Source organism: Phlebotomus papatasi, chromosome 3, assembly GCF_024763615.1.
Source record: "Phlebotomus papatasi isolate M1 chromosome 3, Ppap_2.1, whole genome shotgun sequence".
In the NCBI taxonomy this organism is placed as follows: domain Eukaryota; kingdom Metazoa; phylum Arthropoda; class Insecta; order Diptera; family Psychodidae; genus Phlebotomus; species Phlebotomus papatasi.
The window spans coordinates 38,213,110-38,233,809 of record NC_077224.1 but is presented as its reverse complement, the minus strand read 5'-3'; the positions used below and the strand labels follow the sequence as shown (position 1 = coordinate 38,233,809).

Here is a 20,700-nt window from a genome sequence, read left to right as displayed (position 1 = left end):
ACTGATAGGGTCGAAGGAATACTTATTCGGCAGGGAATCCCTATTATAGCAACCCCCTGAAAAGTTGCCTGAAATTTGAAGCCACTTTCTCATACTTCGATATAAATTTATATGGAAATTTTCTTGCACTCACTACCGCTATGCTAAATATTTAAAAAGTGAGAAGTTTTTCCGTATTATAAGATACCTTTCCGTATAGAGGGATAAATATTTTAAATTTTTGTTTAAATATATATTTTCCTCGGAGCACCGTGAGCTGAGTCCTAGATCAATTTAGGAATTGGCTTCAAATAGCTTCATTTAAAAAGGCCAACTTGCCAGGGGGTTGCCTATTAGCAATTTCGTCAATATATTAAAATTTATTTTAAGTATCTAATTCAGAGATGTGCAAGAACTGTTGAAACCGAATAAACGTCAAAATAAGTTTGTTCTGGTAGAGTTTTGATCATTGACATACATGTTTCATTTGACGTTTATTCGGTTTTTTTTATTTTTATTTTTCATCTCTGTGTTTTCCCCACTCCCATGCGGCCATCGCCGTCTTAGCGTCGGTTCAAACCTCCGAGATGAAAACGATGGAAAATCCCTTCATTGGTTGTATGTTTAGTGACCGTGCATATGCACGCAGGCCACTTATTTGGGAAAATGGGTATGCTCACAGAGAGAGAGAGAGTAGGAGAACCTAGCCATGAGGCTGTTTGGCTTCCCGATCAAATAAAAATTAAACTATCCGATTAAACTAACCCGATTTTAACGGTTCTTGCACGCCTCTGATCTAATTTAATACAGTACAAGTAATAAGACATTTTTTCAATAATTTGACACTAAATCAACCGACTGTTTTTGGTCGTTTTTCCTAGGGCTCTCGGTACAATGACAGACCATGGGTAGGTAGGATACTCAACAAATATTTCTTGAAAAAGAAGAAAAAGTTAAAATTTAAACACTGAAAAATATATTACACGCATATTTTAAGAAATTCATAAAGTTTGATAGCTACTTTGTACCGTTTAAATATGTGTTAATTTTAAAAAGTTTTAAACCGGCCTATTTGACCGGGTCTTGGTAGGTTTAGTGTTAAAATTTTCTATAAGAATAGGTATGCAAATTTCAAATTCCAAATGGTGCAAAATAGTGTGCCAATGAATTATGATTAGATTTCTTAACGTGCCATTAAGTGTTCCTTCGATCCTATATTGCTTAGTTCCAATAATTTTACATTCGTCTAGGGAGGGGGGTGGGTCGAAGAAAAGACTGGGCAAAATTATTCAGGGAATTTTTATTACATAAGTTTTGGAAAAAAAATCAATCAGATTGATAATTTGATATTAGTAATATTCAAAGAATATTGAAAAAAAATAGGAGAAATTCATTCTGAAAAATTTTTATTTGCTCACTATTTCTTCTAAGACAAGCTATTACATATTATCGTCCAAATTCTATCTCTGAATAATTCTATGTGAAGGCTTTCAGGCTTTGCACAGACTCTGGCTTCAAACACTTCGTATTTTTTCATATACAGTAGAGTACCTTAAATATGATCATTTAGGAGGTATAGATGACATTTCCCACTCTTCAAATTTGAACAATATTTTCAAAAATGTTACGGAATTCATGTAAAATTCACTTTCCCGAGCGTAATGCCGGCTTCAGACTGGAGGTTTAGCCCAGCTTCCGAAGGTCTCAAAAATCTAAATAGGGTAAATTAATCTAATTCAAAAGGAAACTTTTCGCTACCTCGAATGGAAACATAATTTTTCCATGATAAATACAGTTTTTAATTCTTATTAATATATTTTCAATACCTCAGTTTCATTATTTAGTTGATTTTGCTCCAAACAAAGCGAAAATCCACTCATAGTCACAAATTTTAATTTATAAATTTCTCAGAAAAATTAAAAGTGTACTTTTACACCATCGAATTTTTCATCGACCAACCATGTTTTCCAATGAAAAACACAATAAGGTGATTATTCTTTATTCGTTATTTTTATATTTATGTAATATTTCTGGCAAAATTACGTGAAATTAAGTGTTAATAATTATTGTTAATGGTATGTGAAGTTTTCAAATGAAATAATTACCTATTTTGTGAATAAAAAGGGCTTTTCTGAAGTGTCTGCAAATGCTTCTATAAGAAACATTGGAAATATGATTTTTTAAAGAGATTTTCTTATTGTCTCAGATGAGAAAGTTGAAAAGACGAGAAATAGGAACAAATCCTTCATTCAAGAGCAACTCTACAAGGTTTTGGAAGCCTGTCGTCGCGGTTTCACTTACACTGTTTGTCTCCAATTAGAAACTTTCCCTTGTCTCCATTTGGATTAATATGTTTCCAATAGAAGCATTTTGAACTCGCGTATTTTCTCTTGTATTTAAGGAGTTTTCAAATTATACTTAAAGAATATTCACTAAACAGTAGCATTCTAGAAGAGACAAGGAGCAAATTTACACTCGACTCTTCGTTATCCGGCACTTCGTTATCCGGGTGACAGCTGCCAAACACTGGCGGTTGATGTATTCAAATTTTTTTTACTAAACATGAAGTTTCTCCAGAGTGAATTAAAGTATTATTATCATTGTATCAAAGTTTTTAATACATAATTGTGATAAAAAATGAAACATAAGCATACCATGAAGAAAATTCTCTTGTTCTTTGTCAGACAGAAAATAAATTCACACAGCACAAAATAGAAAAACCGTTGATCATTCAAAAAACCTAAATGTCATTTTGTCCCCCAGTCAGCCGGATAACGAAGAGTCGAGTGTATGTAATTTTCTTCAGAAAAAAAATGAACTTTATGTGTTTAATCTTCTGTCAAAGTCAAAGCGTCTGGAAATGGTTCTGAATAAGGACATTTATCCTAAGAAGCAATTTTATTGATTTTTCAAAATCTAATGAATCATTTGCCCTTATAAACCAATCCTAGACAAAAATTTCCTCAAATATCTTGTTGGAAAAGTAATTAGAGGAACTAAGCCATATGGCTAAACCTCAGGTCTGAAGCCCTGTATAAGAAAAATAACTTTAGAGAACTTATCAATAAAATTTTTGTTATATAGATGGAATTTGTTGAGGAAATTAATACAATATGACAATATTGAGGAAACCCCAGAGAAAAATGGTTCTACTTCAGACTCCATGCAAAACTTCCTTAATATTTTTCATTTTGAATTTAACCATCGTTCATATTTGAGGAGTTCAGATTTGAGGAACCCGTCTGTACTTTTAACGAATCTGCCCTAATAGCAGTATATTTCAATATCCAATTTTAAGTCACAGATTTCCTGAAAAAATGCATTAGATTAATTAAAGGAACATGGAAAAAATATGAAATCTTCTAAGCCAGAGTATGTGCAAAGCCTCAAATCCTACCCCTATACCGGTTTGCTTTACAGCGCAACACCAATAGTGTAAACTTTTTGCATTCTTTTACTAGGGGTAGGGTAAATGTGCCAAAGTTGCATGCAAGCGTCACAGTCTCAACTTTGAAATGTAATATTTTAAATACAAATTGATTTTTTTATTCTTTCTTCTGAAAGAGTGTTGCTTGGAACCTTGTAAAGAGTTTACCGTCTTTATTTACTCTAAAATCATTCTTAATACATTTTAAAATGAATAAAAATATAGACATAGCTTTGGTACCCTATTTCGGCCACCTTCATTCTCATAGTTCCTTGCCCTTCGGGAATTCTTCTAATGTCTTTTTCACGTCATCTCGTTTGTCGAAGCTACATTTTTTGTTATTCTTTTGCATTGTATAATCTCTAGAGTACTTACGTAAAATCTAAAAGTTCATGGAAATTTGAGGAGCAAAAAAGGTGGCCGAAATTGCAAGCTGGCCGGAATTTGGCACACTTACCCTAGTTTCTCCGTACTAGTGCCCCATTTAATACTGCTTTTAATAAATTGGAGTTTTTATTTATTTATTACTGTAGGAGATGGTAGGATCGTTTAGAAAATAGCAGTTTTTCTTCAAGACTTTTTCAAGACAAATTAACTAAGTCTAGATGTTTATCTTGGGTACTGACTACTTAAAAATATACAAAAGATTTTCCATATAAATATTACTTTATTCAAAAAAAATAATATTTTAAAAAGTCATGCACGCTTAAAGCTGCCCCATTGATAATAATAATATCTTGACTTTATATATTGTAAATAGTGGTCCCCTACTTTACTGAAGTTCGAAAAAAAGTCACGGTTTTTTTTAATGAAAATAGTCTAGTTATTCTCATAAATTAGTTTATATACTGAAGACATTCAAACAAAGGTAGAATTTTGTTAAAAATGACTAAAAAAAAGTGAGTAATAAGTCTTTATTAGATTGTGACACCTAAAATTCTTTGAAGAAAATCGCTGGGTAATTTGTGTGACTTCACTAATATAAATAAAAAGTTCACCGTAAATTTTTAGAAAAAAAAAGATAATATTTGATTTGCTGAATGATTTAAAATCAACCTTTGGGGATCGACTTTTGATCTCTAAAATATTCATTTGTAAAAAAATAGGTTCATTTTGAAGTTTTATTTCATTATCTCTCATCTAATATCCATCCAACTCTGTTGATGTGTGATATTACAGTAAGAAGAAAAAACTGGAGTGTGGGAGAGACTTTGGAAGACCATCCAGGCCCCACAATGTGTGCGAATACTTCGAAGGATTGAGCATCAAGCCACCCAATACAATCATCATCCACCCACTCATCGAAGGGTGACTACCTTAGCTTGAACATCAACTAACAACTAAATAGAACAAGAAGCATAGAACTTGCCGCTAGTATGAGAGGCCTGAGTGAAATATTTTTTGCACAAACTCTTTTTCTACTTAATGGAATTTTTATGACCACAATACACGGAGACGAAGGTAATATTTTGTTACATGAATTTGCAACAAGAGTAGCAAATTGTAATTTCTCATATCTAATGGGCGTCATTTCGCAATGAGAGGTGACCCACACAGGAAATTACCCCCATTGATCTTTTCTTTAGAGATTCTCTGTTAGGATTTCTTCTAATTCAACACACATCCCTCACATTGATTTTAACTTTTATAGTTTTGAGAAAGTTTCAATTCATCTAATATTCATTCTCATGAGGATTCGATTTTGCAAAGGAGTTCTTGTGTATTCAGTGGTAAGTTGTCTGGTTTCTTCAAAATGCATCGTAGTCATAGGAAAATTCACCTGAGACCTAATCAAGAAGTTTCCTCGATAATATTTTTGTCTTAAAAAGAAGATGCATCTTTGGTATCTTGCATATAAAACCGTAAACTAAAGTATTTCGCTGAAATTTCCCAGCTTTCAACTTTCTGTATGCGATCACTTTAACGTAATATTAGAATATTTAAGGGGAAGAATTTTCCGAAACTCATCTGTCTGATGAACTCTTTTATTAATCAATTCGTATTTGTTTTGAAATATTTAAAGAGTTGAGATATACATTTTGAATATGTTTCGAAATTATGAGAAGACTATATGATATATAATTTGTGTTATGACTTAGGGAATATTTATGCAGAAAATTCAGCAATTTAAGTAACGCAAATTGCCTCTCTGTCATTTGATGAAGTTTGCAAATTATGTTTCTTTGTGAAATTGGCACAAAACTCAATTATTCCACTTTGGGACATTCATCTCTTTCTCCTAAATGATATTTTGCAGACGGAGACTCTTAATAGTTTGAACTTCAATTTGCAATTAATTCTAACACAAGTTATGCTGATGAGAAATTAATTCGTATATCTTTGGAGTTTATTAAGAGACATAAATCAGAATGTTGCAAATGGGCTTTGTACAGTATTATGAACACTAAACGTGACATGATTAATAATAATAATTATTATAAATACATATGTGCATGAATATTGTGAGAAAATTGAATTTTTGAATAAGCTCCTTTGAATAGAGTTTTAATAAAAACTTTGAAATTTTTGGCTTGCAGAAAGTAAATATTAATGAAATGATTAAGTACATCAGCTAATACACAATAGAAATAATAAAATTTCTCTCTTTTTTTTTTTTTTTGGAAAGACTTAAAATGATAAATTTATTAACATTATTGGTTATGATTTTTTCAATTAATATCTAGGAGAGGGAAGTGGGGTACCTTTGAATTGGTATTTTTTTTTACTTATTTTTAAAATAAATTGTGGCACATTTTAGTGCAATTTAGCTTCACAATTTGTTTGTGGAGCTAACTTGTATTCTTGCTGGTATCACTACAAGATCCAGTTCAAAAATAGGACAAAATTGTCTATTGTTAAAGCTACTTTAAGTCACCAGGAATTTATCTGGCGTTAAGGGTGTTCGGATTGTAACCAGTGAGCTTCACTGCACTTGACTCCACGGGCATGAGATTGACAACCTCATCCCGTACAAGAAAAAATAATAATGCGTGTCTAGAAATCCCCTTGCGGGAAGGCCTTGTTCTTTCATGGAATGTTGTGCCAGCATTATTATTATTATTATTAAAGCTACCCCTGTTCAAAGGTGCTCCACTTACCTCTAAGTAAAGTTAAATTTTTACTAGTACCTTTATTTGCTTTCTTAATTTTTCTCCTTAAATTTTATCTTCAATTATATTTAATTTACATTTATTTCACTAAATTATTTTTTAATGTTTAACCGTTTCCTATTCGATTTGATCAGATATACAGATCATTAAAAATAGCTCAGAATAGTGTATGAGAAACACAATTTAATTTCACAATTACATGCCTGAGTGTTGCGGGTGCCGAATCACTTTATGTGCTGAACACACTTACGGATTAACCCTTTAACGACGAGACACTTTACGGACCGAAAATCATCAATAAAAATTAAATCGATAAACAAAATTTGTGAAACGTTTTACATCCAACTTTAGAAAGTTCAATAGAGTTTGATTCGGTGTATTTTTTACCTCTACGTGCGATAGGAACAAAAATAGCCCGAAACATTAAGTAATTTTTCTGACAATAACAATGAATAATAATTTTCAGTCTAATGAAAAATATTACGTATGAGTAATGTAGCTTTTATTCCCAAAAGGGGTTTGCTTAAAAAAATTGGAAGTATAAAAAATAATTGAAATCATTTTTCAATATGAGAATTTGAAAATTAGCCATTTTTAAGCTTAAAAATTTAGTATATAGCAAATAGCTGGAGACTGGCAAAAAAATATCCTAGATTCGTTCAACGTTCTGCTTTGCAATTACGTACAAATATAAGGAAAAAATAACTTTAGGCAGTCAGGAAAAATTATTTTCTTTATGGGACACCGGTGTTCCAATCGTCCTTAAAGAGTTAAGCCAGAAGGTAACTAAGCTCGTTCATAGAAAAATCAATTTTGTACGCGCTATAAAAATTGCTTTGCACTCATTTAAGCCTTCACAAAATGAGGCACGAAATAATTCAGACGAGTTTAAAAAATTAATAATGAGTCAATAAGAAAAAAAAATCATTCTAGCCACAATCATCTTCTTCATAACAATTTGTGGATGATTGGGTAACGCAGCTGATCGACTGTACAAATGTTGACTTGAATAAAAATTGGGATGGTAATGAATTCAGCTGCATGCATTGAAAAAATGAAGTGAAATTAAGGAACTAAAGTTTTATGAAATGATAGTAAAAATCAAACTTCCAAGAATATTCCATATATTCCACAATAAGTATTTATCTGTCTCCCATGGTACCCAATGCAATCAAGAAGCGATGCTTCTTCATAATGAAGAATGTGATAAATTGCCTTTGAACGATGATAAATAACAACTTTACTCTCAAAAGTCAGGGGTGAAATGATAACTTTTCGACACTGTCGAATCGATAGTATCGATAAATCTATTTCTGTTAGATTAAGTGAATGTCGACTTATTACGGATTATTGGGCCATTAATTTCGACATTCTGAAAAGAATGAGACTGTTGATAAACATTTATATTAATTACAGGTAGTGCAGCTAACGTTTAAAGTTTTCAGAATCGACAGTCGATAGTATCGAAAATAAGTTATCATGTCACTCCAGATCTTCTGAGAGAATTGAGTTTTGATGATATTACAGATAAATATATTAGTCGAAAGAAACGCAGAAAAATCTCACAATAAGAAAATGTAAAACAAAATCATCTATATCTTAAAAGCAATATTGCATAATTTACCAAAAATAATAAAGTTCAAGTTTTATCAAGGTCAAAGATTTAAAAGGCTCTAGAGAGCGTATAATCAACCGAATGCAGCCATTATTGAGTTCGGTGGAATGGTATTGGAATTTTTGATAAGATTAAACCAGTTCCATGAGTCTCAAGTGGGTCAGTGGATAGAGTAGTGGCTCTATGACTGTGAGGTCTCGGGTTCAAAGCTGAGCTGCAGCAGAAAAAGATTTCTCATGCCATGTCGGCTTCGAATTCGTCCAGTGAATGAATGAATAGTGATGTCAATGCAGAATATTGGGAAAAAAGTGAACCGCCTAAACAATAGAGGCTGGTGCGAGAAGTGAGTTTCGGCTTGAAAGTGGTACTTCAGTGGATACAAATATTCACTGTCACTGATCCAAACTCACGCCGAGATGGGTTGCTGTGATAGAGTAGCGGCACTGATTGCCCACAGAGCTGTGATATGGAGCGGCTACCCGTATCGGGGGATAAGACAGAATAGGAATGGGGACGCATAAGTGGCCCAATTGTGGCTTGGATGCATCGGTAATCCGAAAAAGAGGATTGACCCCTGGCAAAAAAATCTAAAATCTAAGCCAGTTCCAAATAATTACTTACTTACTTATCCGGCGCTACAACCAATTACTGGTCTTGGTCTGACTCAGGACCCGTCGCCACTCCAGCCTGTTACGCGCCACTGTTTTCTAATTCCGCACTCCCAATGAGCTGGCGCCCTGGTTCACGCCGTCGGCTGAGTCGGCCTCGTCTCCTCGTAGCATAGATTCCGCCCCTAAATCTTTTCCAGGCTGGGTTGTCCTCATCCTTGCGCACCAGATGACCAGCCCACTGGAGCCTATAGAGGCGTATTTGTTTGACGACAGTTACCTCTCGGTAGCGCTCATACACTTCATGGTTGTATAGGCTCCGGAATCGTCTGTCCTCACATATCGGGCGAAAAATACGTCGTAGGACCCTCCTCTCAAACGCGGCTTAGAGTTCGCAATTCTGTTTGCTGAGGACTCACGTCTCAGACGAATACGTGAGGACTGGCAGGATCATAGTCCTAGCAGTACCAAATAATTACGCGTAGGTAATAAACCGATTATAGACTGATCATTATCATCATCATTTTCAACCACTTATCTCTATTGGGGTTGCGAGCGCATGACATCCACTTTAGTAGCACACGCCTGTCGATTCTCCGCCACTTCAGGAAGACTTTCCTCAAAGCGCTCTAAGGCAAGATTCTGAATCTGATTCAGACACATTCTGCCCCGAGGTCGAGGTCGACTCATAATGGCTTGTATAGCACAGGTTGGCAAAGCGTAGGACCCGTAGGACGCTTTGCCAATCCTTTTTTTATATTCACTGCAACCGATTTGAACAAAAGTATTAATCACTAAAAACTTAATGACATCATTATACTCAAAACGTGATTCGTGCAGATTTTTTTCAAATTTTAAGTCACTGGGGATGGAAGGACGAAAATCATGAGATCAAAAATAAAGGGCTTTCTTCTCTCTCTGTATGGTAGAGTACGACCAGTAAAAATTTATTTTCAAAATAAAAAGCCTCGAAAGAGCGTTTTTATATTTCTATGTAAAGTCCAATGACTCATCTTCTAGTAAGTATGAAACGGTTTTCGCACTTAAGGTTTATCTAAGGTTTATAGGAAAATTTTGACAACAGATTTTGAAAAAGTGCATTGAAATTTGAAATCCTGGAAAATTGGGCTAAACCTCATATATGAATAATGGTATAACATTATATTTTAGAACAGTTTATAACTATAATTCAATCACTTTTCTTTTCAAAGATTTTTATTGTTTTTGCACCTTCTTTTTTGATTTTTGAAGGTCCGACTATAGCCAGGAGTTACCCTAATTTCAACTCAAAATTCAAATTACTCCCTCCGTTCCGAAATAAGTCGTACGTTTGGCGAAAACTTAGGGATTAAGGAATGGTTTCAGAGAAAGTTTTTGTTATTTGCAAATATCTTATGTATGAACTGTCCTCTATGTTCAAGGATAATATGGGGATCCTTTCACGATGGTAAGTTGAGGAATCGATATGTTGAAGTTGTTCATTTTTCGCGTTTTTTTCAAAGAGCTCCGGTAGATAGTTAATTACTAAAAAATGGACTGTGATTAACATTACAGGCTAGAATTTGTTCTAAATTTTTAGTATGCACAAGTAGAGCTCAACAGTTATTACCGATATGGGATTTTTTTATTGCTGAAATTTTGCAGAATGAGCAATAAAAAGAACATCCTTTTTTTATGTGTTCGAATATTTGAATGCAAAATGGTGAGATAAAGGGACTTGGGACCTTCAGTGGACCTCCCATAAGTTGACCTTGGGACTATTTATATGTTTCTCTAAAACATATCCAGAATTTAAAAAAAAAAATCGCGCGACGTGTTTTCGAGAAATCCCAAAAAACATGATTTTGGAGGGGAAGGGGAGGGGTGGGGGCAAAATAAAGGACATATTAATGGTCCCAGGGTCAACTTATGGGGGATCCCCCGAAGGTCCGAAGTCTGTATCTCCCACCATTCTGCACCTATGTTAGTTTAAAAATAAAACGCCAAAAATAAGACATTTTTAAGACATTTGTCCCTCAACTTGCTATGAAGACTGGACCCCAATTTTAGTACTGGACATTAGCAATAGTTCCTTACAAGAGATAATTGTTGATACACAAAACAGTTACTAACAAACTTTGCCTTAATCCCAATTTTTCCCAAACGTATGATTTATTTCGGAACAAGAATTTTTCCCAAACGTACGACTTATTTCGGAACGGAGGGAGTATAAAACAATATTTTGCAATTTATATTATCATATAGCAAATAAACAGCAGTTGGATCTTTCACTGTTTCATTTAAATAAAAAATTATTTTTTTAAGGATTTTCATTCACTGTAAAGGTATTTGATTAACCGACCTTTTGACACTCAATCTGATTCCGAATACAAATATTTAGCTCGGGAGTCCGGAAAAGTCCGTTGATCCCTAAATTCATTTAAAAAGCATATTTGAAAAGTTTGTTCACTCAACCTTGTATTTATTTCCGTCAGATAAATGTTGCAGGAGGAAATTAGTTTTCTGCACAAATAGATCGCCATAGAGTAAATAGGAGAAAAGCGACACAAAGTAAAACAGAGATTTCAAAAGTAAACTTTTTGAGGTGGGTACCTCAAAGCTCTTTTAGATGCCCAATAAATGACTCCCCAGATCCAATAATTGCTCTTTCATTTTGGTGCTATGGCCTCTTTTTTTTAGAAGATTATTTTTTGGTGGGGTGAAGAATGTTAAATTGGAAACTTTTTGGCTGGGAATATGAATTAATTGAAGAGAGGAAAATGAAAATCAATTCTTATCGCTTTACTGAGAAAGTATCTATAAGAAGAAGCATGGAGGAAAAATGAAGAGGTTCCATCATTTATTTTGCCATTTCTTCCACCTCATGGAGCCCAGAAGACGTGAAAAAGTTTGTGCAATAAAACGCCCCGATAACAAATATTGATTCAAAAGTCATGGGTGGAAGGTAATAATTCCACGGTCAAGTTTCTCTCGAGACGATTGTCACGAACATGATGTCTCTTCCATTCCCCAAGAAGGATGGATGCCAGGCCGAAGAATGGCCTTCCCCCCGTTTCACTGGAAAATGATCCGACGAGGTCGAAGTTTTGAGGAGGTGAGGAAATGTTATTCGGCCCTACAAGACTTTCCTCGTAATGGCCCCCAGATTAAGGGTGAAAATTTGTGACCTCCCCGAGACTCTGGAATGGGATCACTGGGAAAACTTTCACACATAGAGCCTCGTAATGGGTGGGAAATTGATGAAATGGAAAATCCCGTGTAGCCAGCCAAAGCGCCATCGGGAGTGATTGCATGGGGGAGTGAAGGGATTCTGGGCATGGGGTGGAAGTTGACGTTTAAATGTGGATCGCATTATACGATTTTGGTCAGAGGAAGTGATAAAATCAAATTTATATATTATTCCGTGTGTGTTATATAGACTCTCTTTCTCGTTGTTATGATATTTTATGACTATCGATGGGGGCTCACTGTTTGCTCACTCAACCACTGGGTACACGATGATGATGATTGTTGGGAACGGGAAAATTCATCTTGCAGACAGTCAAAGGGCTAATAAATAAACATTTTATATGACATTTTTAAATCATGAGAACTTCCGACTCTATTTCATTTAATTTGGACTGTAACAAAATGATGAAAAATTCGACAACCAAAAAATTAATTAAAAAAAATACAGTAAAATAAGTTGAACAGAATGAAGTTAAATTAATCATAAAATTTTACCCATTATAACTTTAGTTGCTTGAACATGAAATTTCTAACTTGTATGAGAAAGTTTTGAGCTTAATTTCTCGAAGAGCTATTTTTAAAATATTTAGTTTTAAAGATCAATAAATCAGACTGATGGTAGGATATAGAACTAATTAGATTGACATTGATATGGCTTTCTGGGGAATATACAATTGAAGTGAAATGTCGATCAACGATTATAAACAGAACATATAGTAGGGGAAACTGGGGCACAACCGAACATAGGTTAGTATCGAACAGTGATTTTTTTTTTGGAAATTTCTTGGACTATAACTAACATTTCTTAGGTGGACAATCATCCCTATCTATCTATACCACCAGTATGAATAAATTTATACTGGTCTCGTTCTCTGAAGTCTAGTATCTAATTTAAACATCTAAGTCATCGGTGGTGTCCCAATTTTCCCTATACGTTCAAGATACGAATTTTGATTATTCTCAGCACAGGCGAGGTATACAAACGATAAGATTTTTTTTTTGGAAAATTCTGTAAAATCTAAATACTGCATATAAGAGATGGCAAAGCGTTCCAGCTTTGCGGAATGCTCGAACTCACGAGACAGAGCTCACCGTGAATTAGTTTTTTTTGCATGATTTTTTTGTATTACTCAGCTACTAGAGATCAAATTGATTCAAAAATCACAAAAACATTTGAAAATCAAAAAATTGGTATTTAACGGACTCATTACCGGTGAAGACCGATGCAGCCGGGTTCGAAATTTCAATACCTCTCCAAAAAATCCAAATTTAACCAATGCGGTTGAAAAATGAGCCTTCCAAAGTGGTTGACCTTTGACCTTCAATAATTCAAAATGGCGAATATTCCGGTCATTGGTATGTTTGGGCGAAATTTTCGCCTGGACTAGCTTTAAAACTTATCCAAAAATCAATGAAAAAGCTTGATAATAACTCTTAACTCCACTTTGCTGAACTATAGCGATATCGTAATTTGAAGTTAGTCGTTGATATAGCACCCCTCAAAGTTACCACTCCAGCAGAACAGTGGTTGGTACTGTTGGCTTAGAAGAGTCTTGGTCAGGACGGGCTTTATCCCTCCAACTCCTCCATGCTCAACAGTCCTATTACATAATAAAGACAATTTTATGTTCAAAAACCGCGATTTTCAAGTTTTAGCCAATATTTCAATAAATAAACAACATATTTTATTATACAATTCTATAGAGAATCTATTTAAGCAGCTACTAAAAATTACTCGAGTTCTACTGCTAACTGCAAGGGGCCTCAAACCTCGACCTTCAGAACGCCCACTCCTTCCTGAGCCGCCATTATGTATTCAAAATTGAAATTTTTTTTTCCTGTTCTTGAAGGTATATGCATTAACCTTTGATAATTACATATTGACCGATTGATCAGTAAAGTCACAAAAAATCACAAAAAAATCCGTTGAGACCTGAGGCTTAGTCATATGACTTAACTTTTCTAAATTCTGATTAGTCAAGATTTTTTAAAGCAAATTTTGAATGAGTTGGATGAATGATTCACTAGATTATGAAAAATCAGTAAAAATTGCTCGTTACAGAGAAACTTTTTAGGTGTGCATAAGGTAAAGTGCCCTCGAGTCGACCGGTTCCTCGCCTCGACCGGGGGTCAATATTTGAATGTTTTAATGGTGAATTTCTATAAAATTGTCACTGATTTGTATTTATTTATTTATGGAATAATTAACCTATTAATGTTAGATCATACGCCAAATATTAGTGCAAATATAAATAAATTGAATAAATAACTCTAGCGGTTGAATTGAGGAACCGGTCTACTTGAGGGCACTTTACCTTATATTTTGAATTTAAATTTCGGTTAGAGATTTCGTCATCAAAATATTGCGTTATTACTTTAAAATCAAAATATAATTAATTCTAGTGGAAGTATAAAACTGCAAATTTTCCTGGTATATTTGGTTTTGGTTACTTGGTCACCCCTTTCAAAGAAATAATCATGAATCAAAAATATTCACGCTGAATTTCCGCTTTCACTTCACGCACAGTCGTTCCGAAAATTTCAACCTCTAAAAGTGTATTGGTGGGAAATGTTGCATTACACTTCTCGCTTATTTATTGCCATTTTATTGGCTTTATTAAATTTTCCTTCGTTCACGGTTGCTATAAAAAATTTCTTTCATTTCATCTCATTCCACTTTTCAGTATCCACTATTCAAGAACCCGAAAAAATGGATCACACTCTATGCTTTTCAGTGACGCGGTCCTCCAAAAAAAAATCACACAAAATGGTACAAATATCACAAGTCAATGCATAAATGTCAGACAGAGTCAAGTGAAATGAGTGCATTAGAGAGTGAAGTTGGTGCCTTTTTCTGCCCTTTATGGAGCTTGTTTTTCTGCAATGGGAAAAAGAGGAAATGCACCATGTCATTTTCCTGTTTGAACCAATGAAATGGCGATATTTTATTTTTTTAAAACTAAAAAATTGAACCTTTCCATTTTTTTCGTGGGGAAACTGAGGGGATTGCGGGAAAAATTAGGTGAAATAAATGACAATGAAACTTGACAAAAACACCAGAAATACATTAAAATTTCTCTCTCATGCTTTTTGGGGAGCTTTTTTTTGTTGCACTCCCAAGCTCACATTTCACTCAATTTACATCCAAAGTCCCTCCTACCAGCAAAAATAATTGCCCTGCTCAGAATTATGCAAAATTTATGCACATTGTCCACAATCAATTAATGCTCTTTTGAGCCCCCATTTATAAAGTATTTTTCTGCATGGAATTTTCTCAAGTGGAAAGTTCTCCACAGAACAATTGCACTTTTATCCCTCTCATTGTCCTTTTCAGGCAGTAAATTATCTACATTGGGAAAAGGGGAAGAAAATACATTGTCCTTTGCTAAAAACTATATATAGGTATTGAACATTATCTATTTTATTAGCAAATATATCCATGATATTCCTGCAGAGAAAACTCCTTTTCATCCTCGCCCCACAGGAAAAAAAGCAGACAGAAAGCACTGCTGAGAAAGTAAGATGTAACGCAGAAAGTCTGGGTGAAATTTTCTCCTTCCCTTTTTCCGAGGAAGCTGTTACCCCAGAAAATACAGGCAATGCTGTAAAACATCCTGCAAAGTGGGTAAAATATCAGCTTTTTATCGTGCAAATTCCCAGACACATTTCATAGACATATTTTTGCTCCAAAAAGTAAAATGAAGGAGAGATGTTTTATTAGGTAAAGAAAAGTGGTGGAGGAGTTTTAAAGCTATTCTTCTTTGAGTATCTTTTGATAGATCAAACTTGGAAGGATGCGATAAATCGAAAATATTGGATTGGACTTTGATAAAGAATAAAAATTAGGATTTGAATATATTTGAGTGAATAAATAAAAAAAGAGATCAAAAATAATTTTTGATAACAGCAAATAAACTATTTAGTTCTCATACATAGCGGAAGGTATTGCAGTTTCGTAATTACGTTGCACCTTCGTATTTTGAAATAAAATTTGATTTTTTAAAGTTACTAAATGAATCTAAAGGCATTCAATGGGTCAAGTTGAGAAGCAGTTGCTCTATGATGCAAGTGTCCTGGGTTCAAATCCCCTTTAGGTCACCAGGAATTTATCTGGCGTTAAGGGTGTTCGGATTGTATCCAGTGAGCTTCACTGCACTTGATTCCATGGGGCATAGGACTGAAAACCTCCTCCCATACAAGAAAAAAATTATAATGCATGTCTGGAAATCCCCTTGTCGGAAGGCCTCTAGTTCCTTCATAGAATGTTGTGCCAGGATTATTATTATTATTAAATGAATCTAATTCATGGGCATTTTCTAGTAAACTTTGGAGCCAAAAGGCCATTTCTCCTAGGTTTAAAAACGAAAAATAAAAATTGGGTCTAAAATTGCAAGTTTGATCGACCTCTCAGAATAAGAAACGAATAACTCACAATAGTAGGCAAATTTTACAGGATAGCGATTTTAAGCTGAGATTTTACATGCAGAGTGTGCAGAGTAGGGGAGACCGGGGTGCTTTCGGACATTTTTTCATGTTTTGACTAAGAAACAGTATTCCAAAAAATCACAATATTGTATTACGATTTTATGCGGTCTATAGGATACTTAGCTAGGTTTTTCAGGACAATCTGTCCTTCCGGTGAGCGTCGGAATTTGTTGATCAAATCCTCTGAATCAAACATACAAGTTCACCAGAGCTTTCGACACTTATCCTGTCTTCCTCAGTGGTTCTTGTTTTGTATTTTCTTTAGGATTTTTGTCCTAACCAAATTCAAAACTGATGCATGAGAAAGTAGAGGATTTAGTGACAAAAGTCCTAAAGAAAAGACCAACCAAGAACCACTGAGGAAGACACGATAAGTGTCGAAAGCTCTGGTGAAATTGTGTGTTTGATTCATAGGATTTGATTAACAAATACCGACGCTCACCGGAAGGACCAGATTGTTCTGAAAAACCTAGCTCAGTTACACCACCGTCGGTTATCTCTTTATATAGATTACTTACGGGTATTGACTTTATAAAAAGCATAGAACTTTGAAAACAACTGAGTTTTCTTGGAGAAGATAAAACATTTAACTTGACGCTTTGTCCTAAATCTTTCCGATGTGGGGCAGTATGGGACGCAAAAGGGGATGTTTGCGATGTAGGGGAGACTGGGGCAAATTTGTCAAAACGAAAATTTCAATATTCACTGTTTTCTAAAATAAAAGAGACTGAGGCTTGAAATTTTTATTATAGATAGCCTTCATGAACCTTCTTAAACTTACAAAGTTTCAAGGTATTCGAGGAAGGATTATGTAAAATAAAAAATAATGAAATTTTGAGCCCTATTTTTGGAATATTTGAGTTACAGAAAATATCAATACTGATTAGCTCAATTTAAGCACATTTCTCGTTAAGATAAAGAAAAATTATCTTCGACAAAGTTGTAGAGGAATAAATTTCCTATAAAAATATGTTTATTTGATATTTTTAACGTTTACGAGGGTTAAACGTCACAAATTATCCAAAGACTGACAAAATTTTCCACAGAAATTTTGAGAATCTCCACAAAATCGACTTTTAGAAAATGCTGCGAAAATCACATTTCTTTCGAGATAGAGGAAAATAGTCTTTGCAATGTTGTAGAGCAGTAAATTTCCTATAAGAATATGCTCATTATAAAACGTTTAAGTTTTCTCAGAGCTCGTGAAAGAATTAAATATGAGTTTTGACAAGTTTTGCCCCAGTCTCCCTTAATGTTCAGGGTTAAAATGAGGCGTACGTAGGTGAAAAATGTTTGTACGTAGCTGAGTAAACCATGGAAACTATCCAAAAATTGCCACTAAATTTTAATTTGCCTCTTGGGAAATTTCAAAGGATTTTCAGAAATTTTGTGAAGTGGGATCACAAACCTAATAAGTAAGAGACATTTTTGATATAGTGCGGTATAATTGATTCGGCTTGTATGATATTTAGTGTAAAATTTTGAAATTTGGACATCATTTTCCGTACGAAGTAGCGTAAGCTTCCCCAATAGATTAAAATTTGACTTTACAAAAGCGAAATGAAATTTTCTAAAGACTTGGTTATTTTTTTCATATCTTAAAAGAAATTGGAGATTTGACTTATAAAAAAAGTTAAGAATAATTTTGAAAGTAATTTTTTAATCTCTTTTTTAGTGACGTATATAATATTAGATATAAATATAAAAGTGGGTATAAATATTTTTCACCTCGAACCTATATTCAAATGAATTTTATGGCCTCTATACACTACAGAAATTTATGTCCATATTTAATAGTTTTTTCTCTATAAGCTTAGGGAATTTGCTTCAATATGGACATAATTTTCTCTAGTGTGTAGAGGCCATTAGAGTTTTATCCCTTTACAGTTTACAGTTGCAAACTTTTTTTCTGGGCTAATGTAAATGGCGTGGTATAGGGTGGAGTAACCACTTATCGCCACTTCTAGGATAAAGTGAAATTAACTGACCCCTTAAAAAAAACCGATTACATAAAAAACCGATTTTTATTAACAATGCAAAAATAACCACTTCGTCGCCACTTTTTACCACTTTTCGCCAGTTCTGTAACCACTTCTCGCAACCCACTTGGAAAGGTTCAAACTCGATTATTTTCGGCAATGTTATGAAAAATACACATTCAGCATTTCTTTTTTTTCATTATCACCTTATTAATATTCACATTAAATGATTTTTCTTCACTTTTATTTGAGAAATCAAATTATTAGACAAACAAAGCAGATTTGACAACTGAGAATCTATGAAGTGAAGTTAGCGTCACCTATTGAAAAGCAATGGCGACAGGTGGTGAATCAATTTTATAATATTACTACTTTCCGTCATGGCTCATTTTTACATAAAAATAATATAAAATGAAACATTAAATAAAAAAAATACAAATTTTATGTATTCGCCGAATGTAATTAATTGTTCAATAGATAAATTATTTATTCAAAATCGTAAATTTTGTTCGATAGAAGTTTCATAACACTTACTATATTTGGTAAGAAATATTGGATTCGATGCACTTGCTTAAAATATTTCTCTAAAAAATGCTCAAACATTTAAATTCAAAACAAAAAAATAGTGTTTTTCGACTCTATAAGTAACAGCAGTAGAGACACAAATAATTTTACGGATAATTTATTTCAAAAATAATGGAAAAATTGCGATTTCAATATAAGTGGCGAAAAGTGAGGCACTTGCGAGAAGTGGTGATTCCACCCTATCGTTATTTCAATTATATTTTAATGCATGTAATATTATGCATGCACTAGTGACTAGAACATCAGCTCAGCGTCAAGATTTTCCTATCCAATGTTTTTTATAATGAAAATCTTCTAAAGTGCTCCTCAGACTATGATTGATAAGATTAATAAAATTATATCTTCACGAAAATTGAATTTCAAAACTAGAATAATTTTAAATAAATGATAATTTGTTTTTACTAATAAACAAATTGAATGACACACCAAAATCTTATGCTAAACATCTTTTGTATAATTTATTAGTCTCAGAAGAGAGAATTTGTTTTACTAAAATACATTCAAAGATATGGTATTAATCCTAAAGTGTCAGAAAGGTCAGAAATTAAATAAACTATGTGTGAAACAGCTACAACGAAATAGATAATCACTATATATGACATCTTATAATCTCATAATAGATTTTCAATTTAATTTTTCGGAAGTCATTGCTATTAAGTTCATTGGATATAATCGGTATAGTCATTGGTGTTACTGAGGAGTTAAAAATAACACTGAAAAAGTGAGAACCCATTTCCAAGAAAGAGACAATAAATTTATTTTAGGAATTTGTAGGTGGATAGGTATAAGATCAAAAAAATATCCCTAAACGTTTAATATGAAAAAGCTCTTTCGTCAATAGTAAACGGACCATTTCCTCATAACTGAATCTTAACTCCTTGTTCTATTTGCTAACAGGATGTCTGCAGAACTCAAGAAATACTTGTGAGATTGTCTTGAAATTAAACTCATGTAATTATCTTTCTGCTGCGTCTCTATAGCGCCATGGAAGGTATGATATTGCAAGAAGCTCCAAGGACTTTTATCAAAGTCTGTTCTTGTTTGTTAGTCTCATTCTCCTTTCTTGACTCTCCAGGAATTGCGGTAGGAAGTCCCAACCCAACTCAACTTCCTCCAACCCAAGAGGATCTCAAATAATGCCAAAAATGTCAATTAAGAACCAGAGAGTTAATATTAAATTTCTAATTGCACTTTTTCATTCCAGTTTCCGGTTAATGGTACATTTCATCTCCTATTGAAATACTTTATTAATAGGAAGAAATATATCAGGTTGAATATACACTGAGCTCTCAGTCATATCACTGAGAGAAATCTGAAAAAGTTGAAATAACATTCCGGAAATGTTAATTTTACCCTACAGTATTGATCCGAAATCGGTGTAAATATTACCCCTTTTAGGTGTATTAGGGGTTAAAGTTACCCTTTTTCATGTTAATTTTACGCTTAAAAAGGTGTAAAATTAACATTAAAAAATGTTGATATATTTTTACACCTAAAAAGTGTTAAAGTTATGAGGAAAAAAAGTTAATCGCACCCTCTTTTTTTTCTCAGTGTATTGCTCACATTTTTTGCCAAAGCAAGTTGGTATATTTAGTGCTGAACTTTTGATAATGAATTTTTAACTTCAGCTAAAAGCACTCCTAATGCTTAGCGTTCTAATTAGTGAACATTTGAAAGAGGCATC

The 20,700-nt window shown here is 33.7% G+C and overlaps 1 protein-coding gene across 2 annotated transcripts in view; it reads left to right on the top strand.

Annotated features, from left to right (window-relative positions):
• Positions 1–20,700, top strand: part of LOC129805545 (opioid-binding protein/cell adhesion molecule homolog) — a 142,389-nt gene that overhangs the window by 1,191 nt on the left and 120,498 nt on the right. For both annotated transcript variants that reach the window (XM_055853529.1, XM_055853528.1), the window contains exon 2: positions 4,586–4,867. In XM_055853529.1, the coding sequence (XP_055709504.1) occupies positions 4,783–4,867 (85 nt within the window). In that variant the 5' untranslated portion in view covers positions 4,586–4,782. The remainder of the gene's footprint in view (positions 1–4,585; positions 4,868–20,700) is intronic.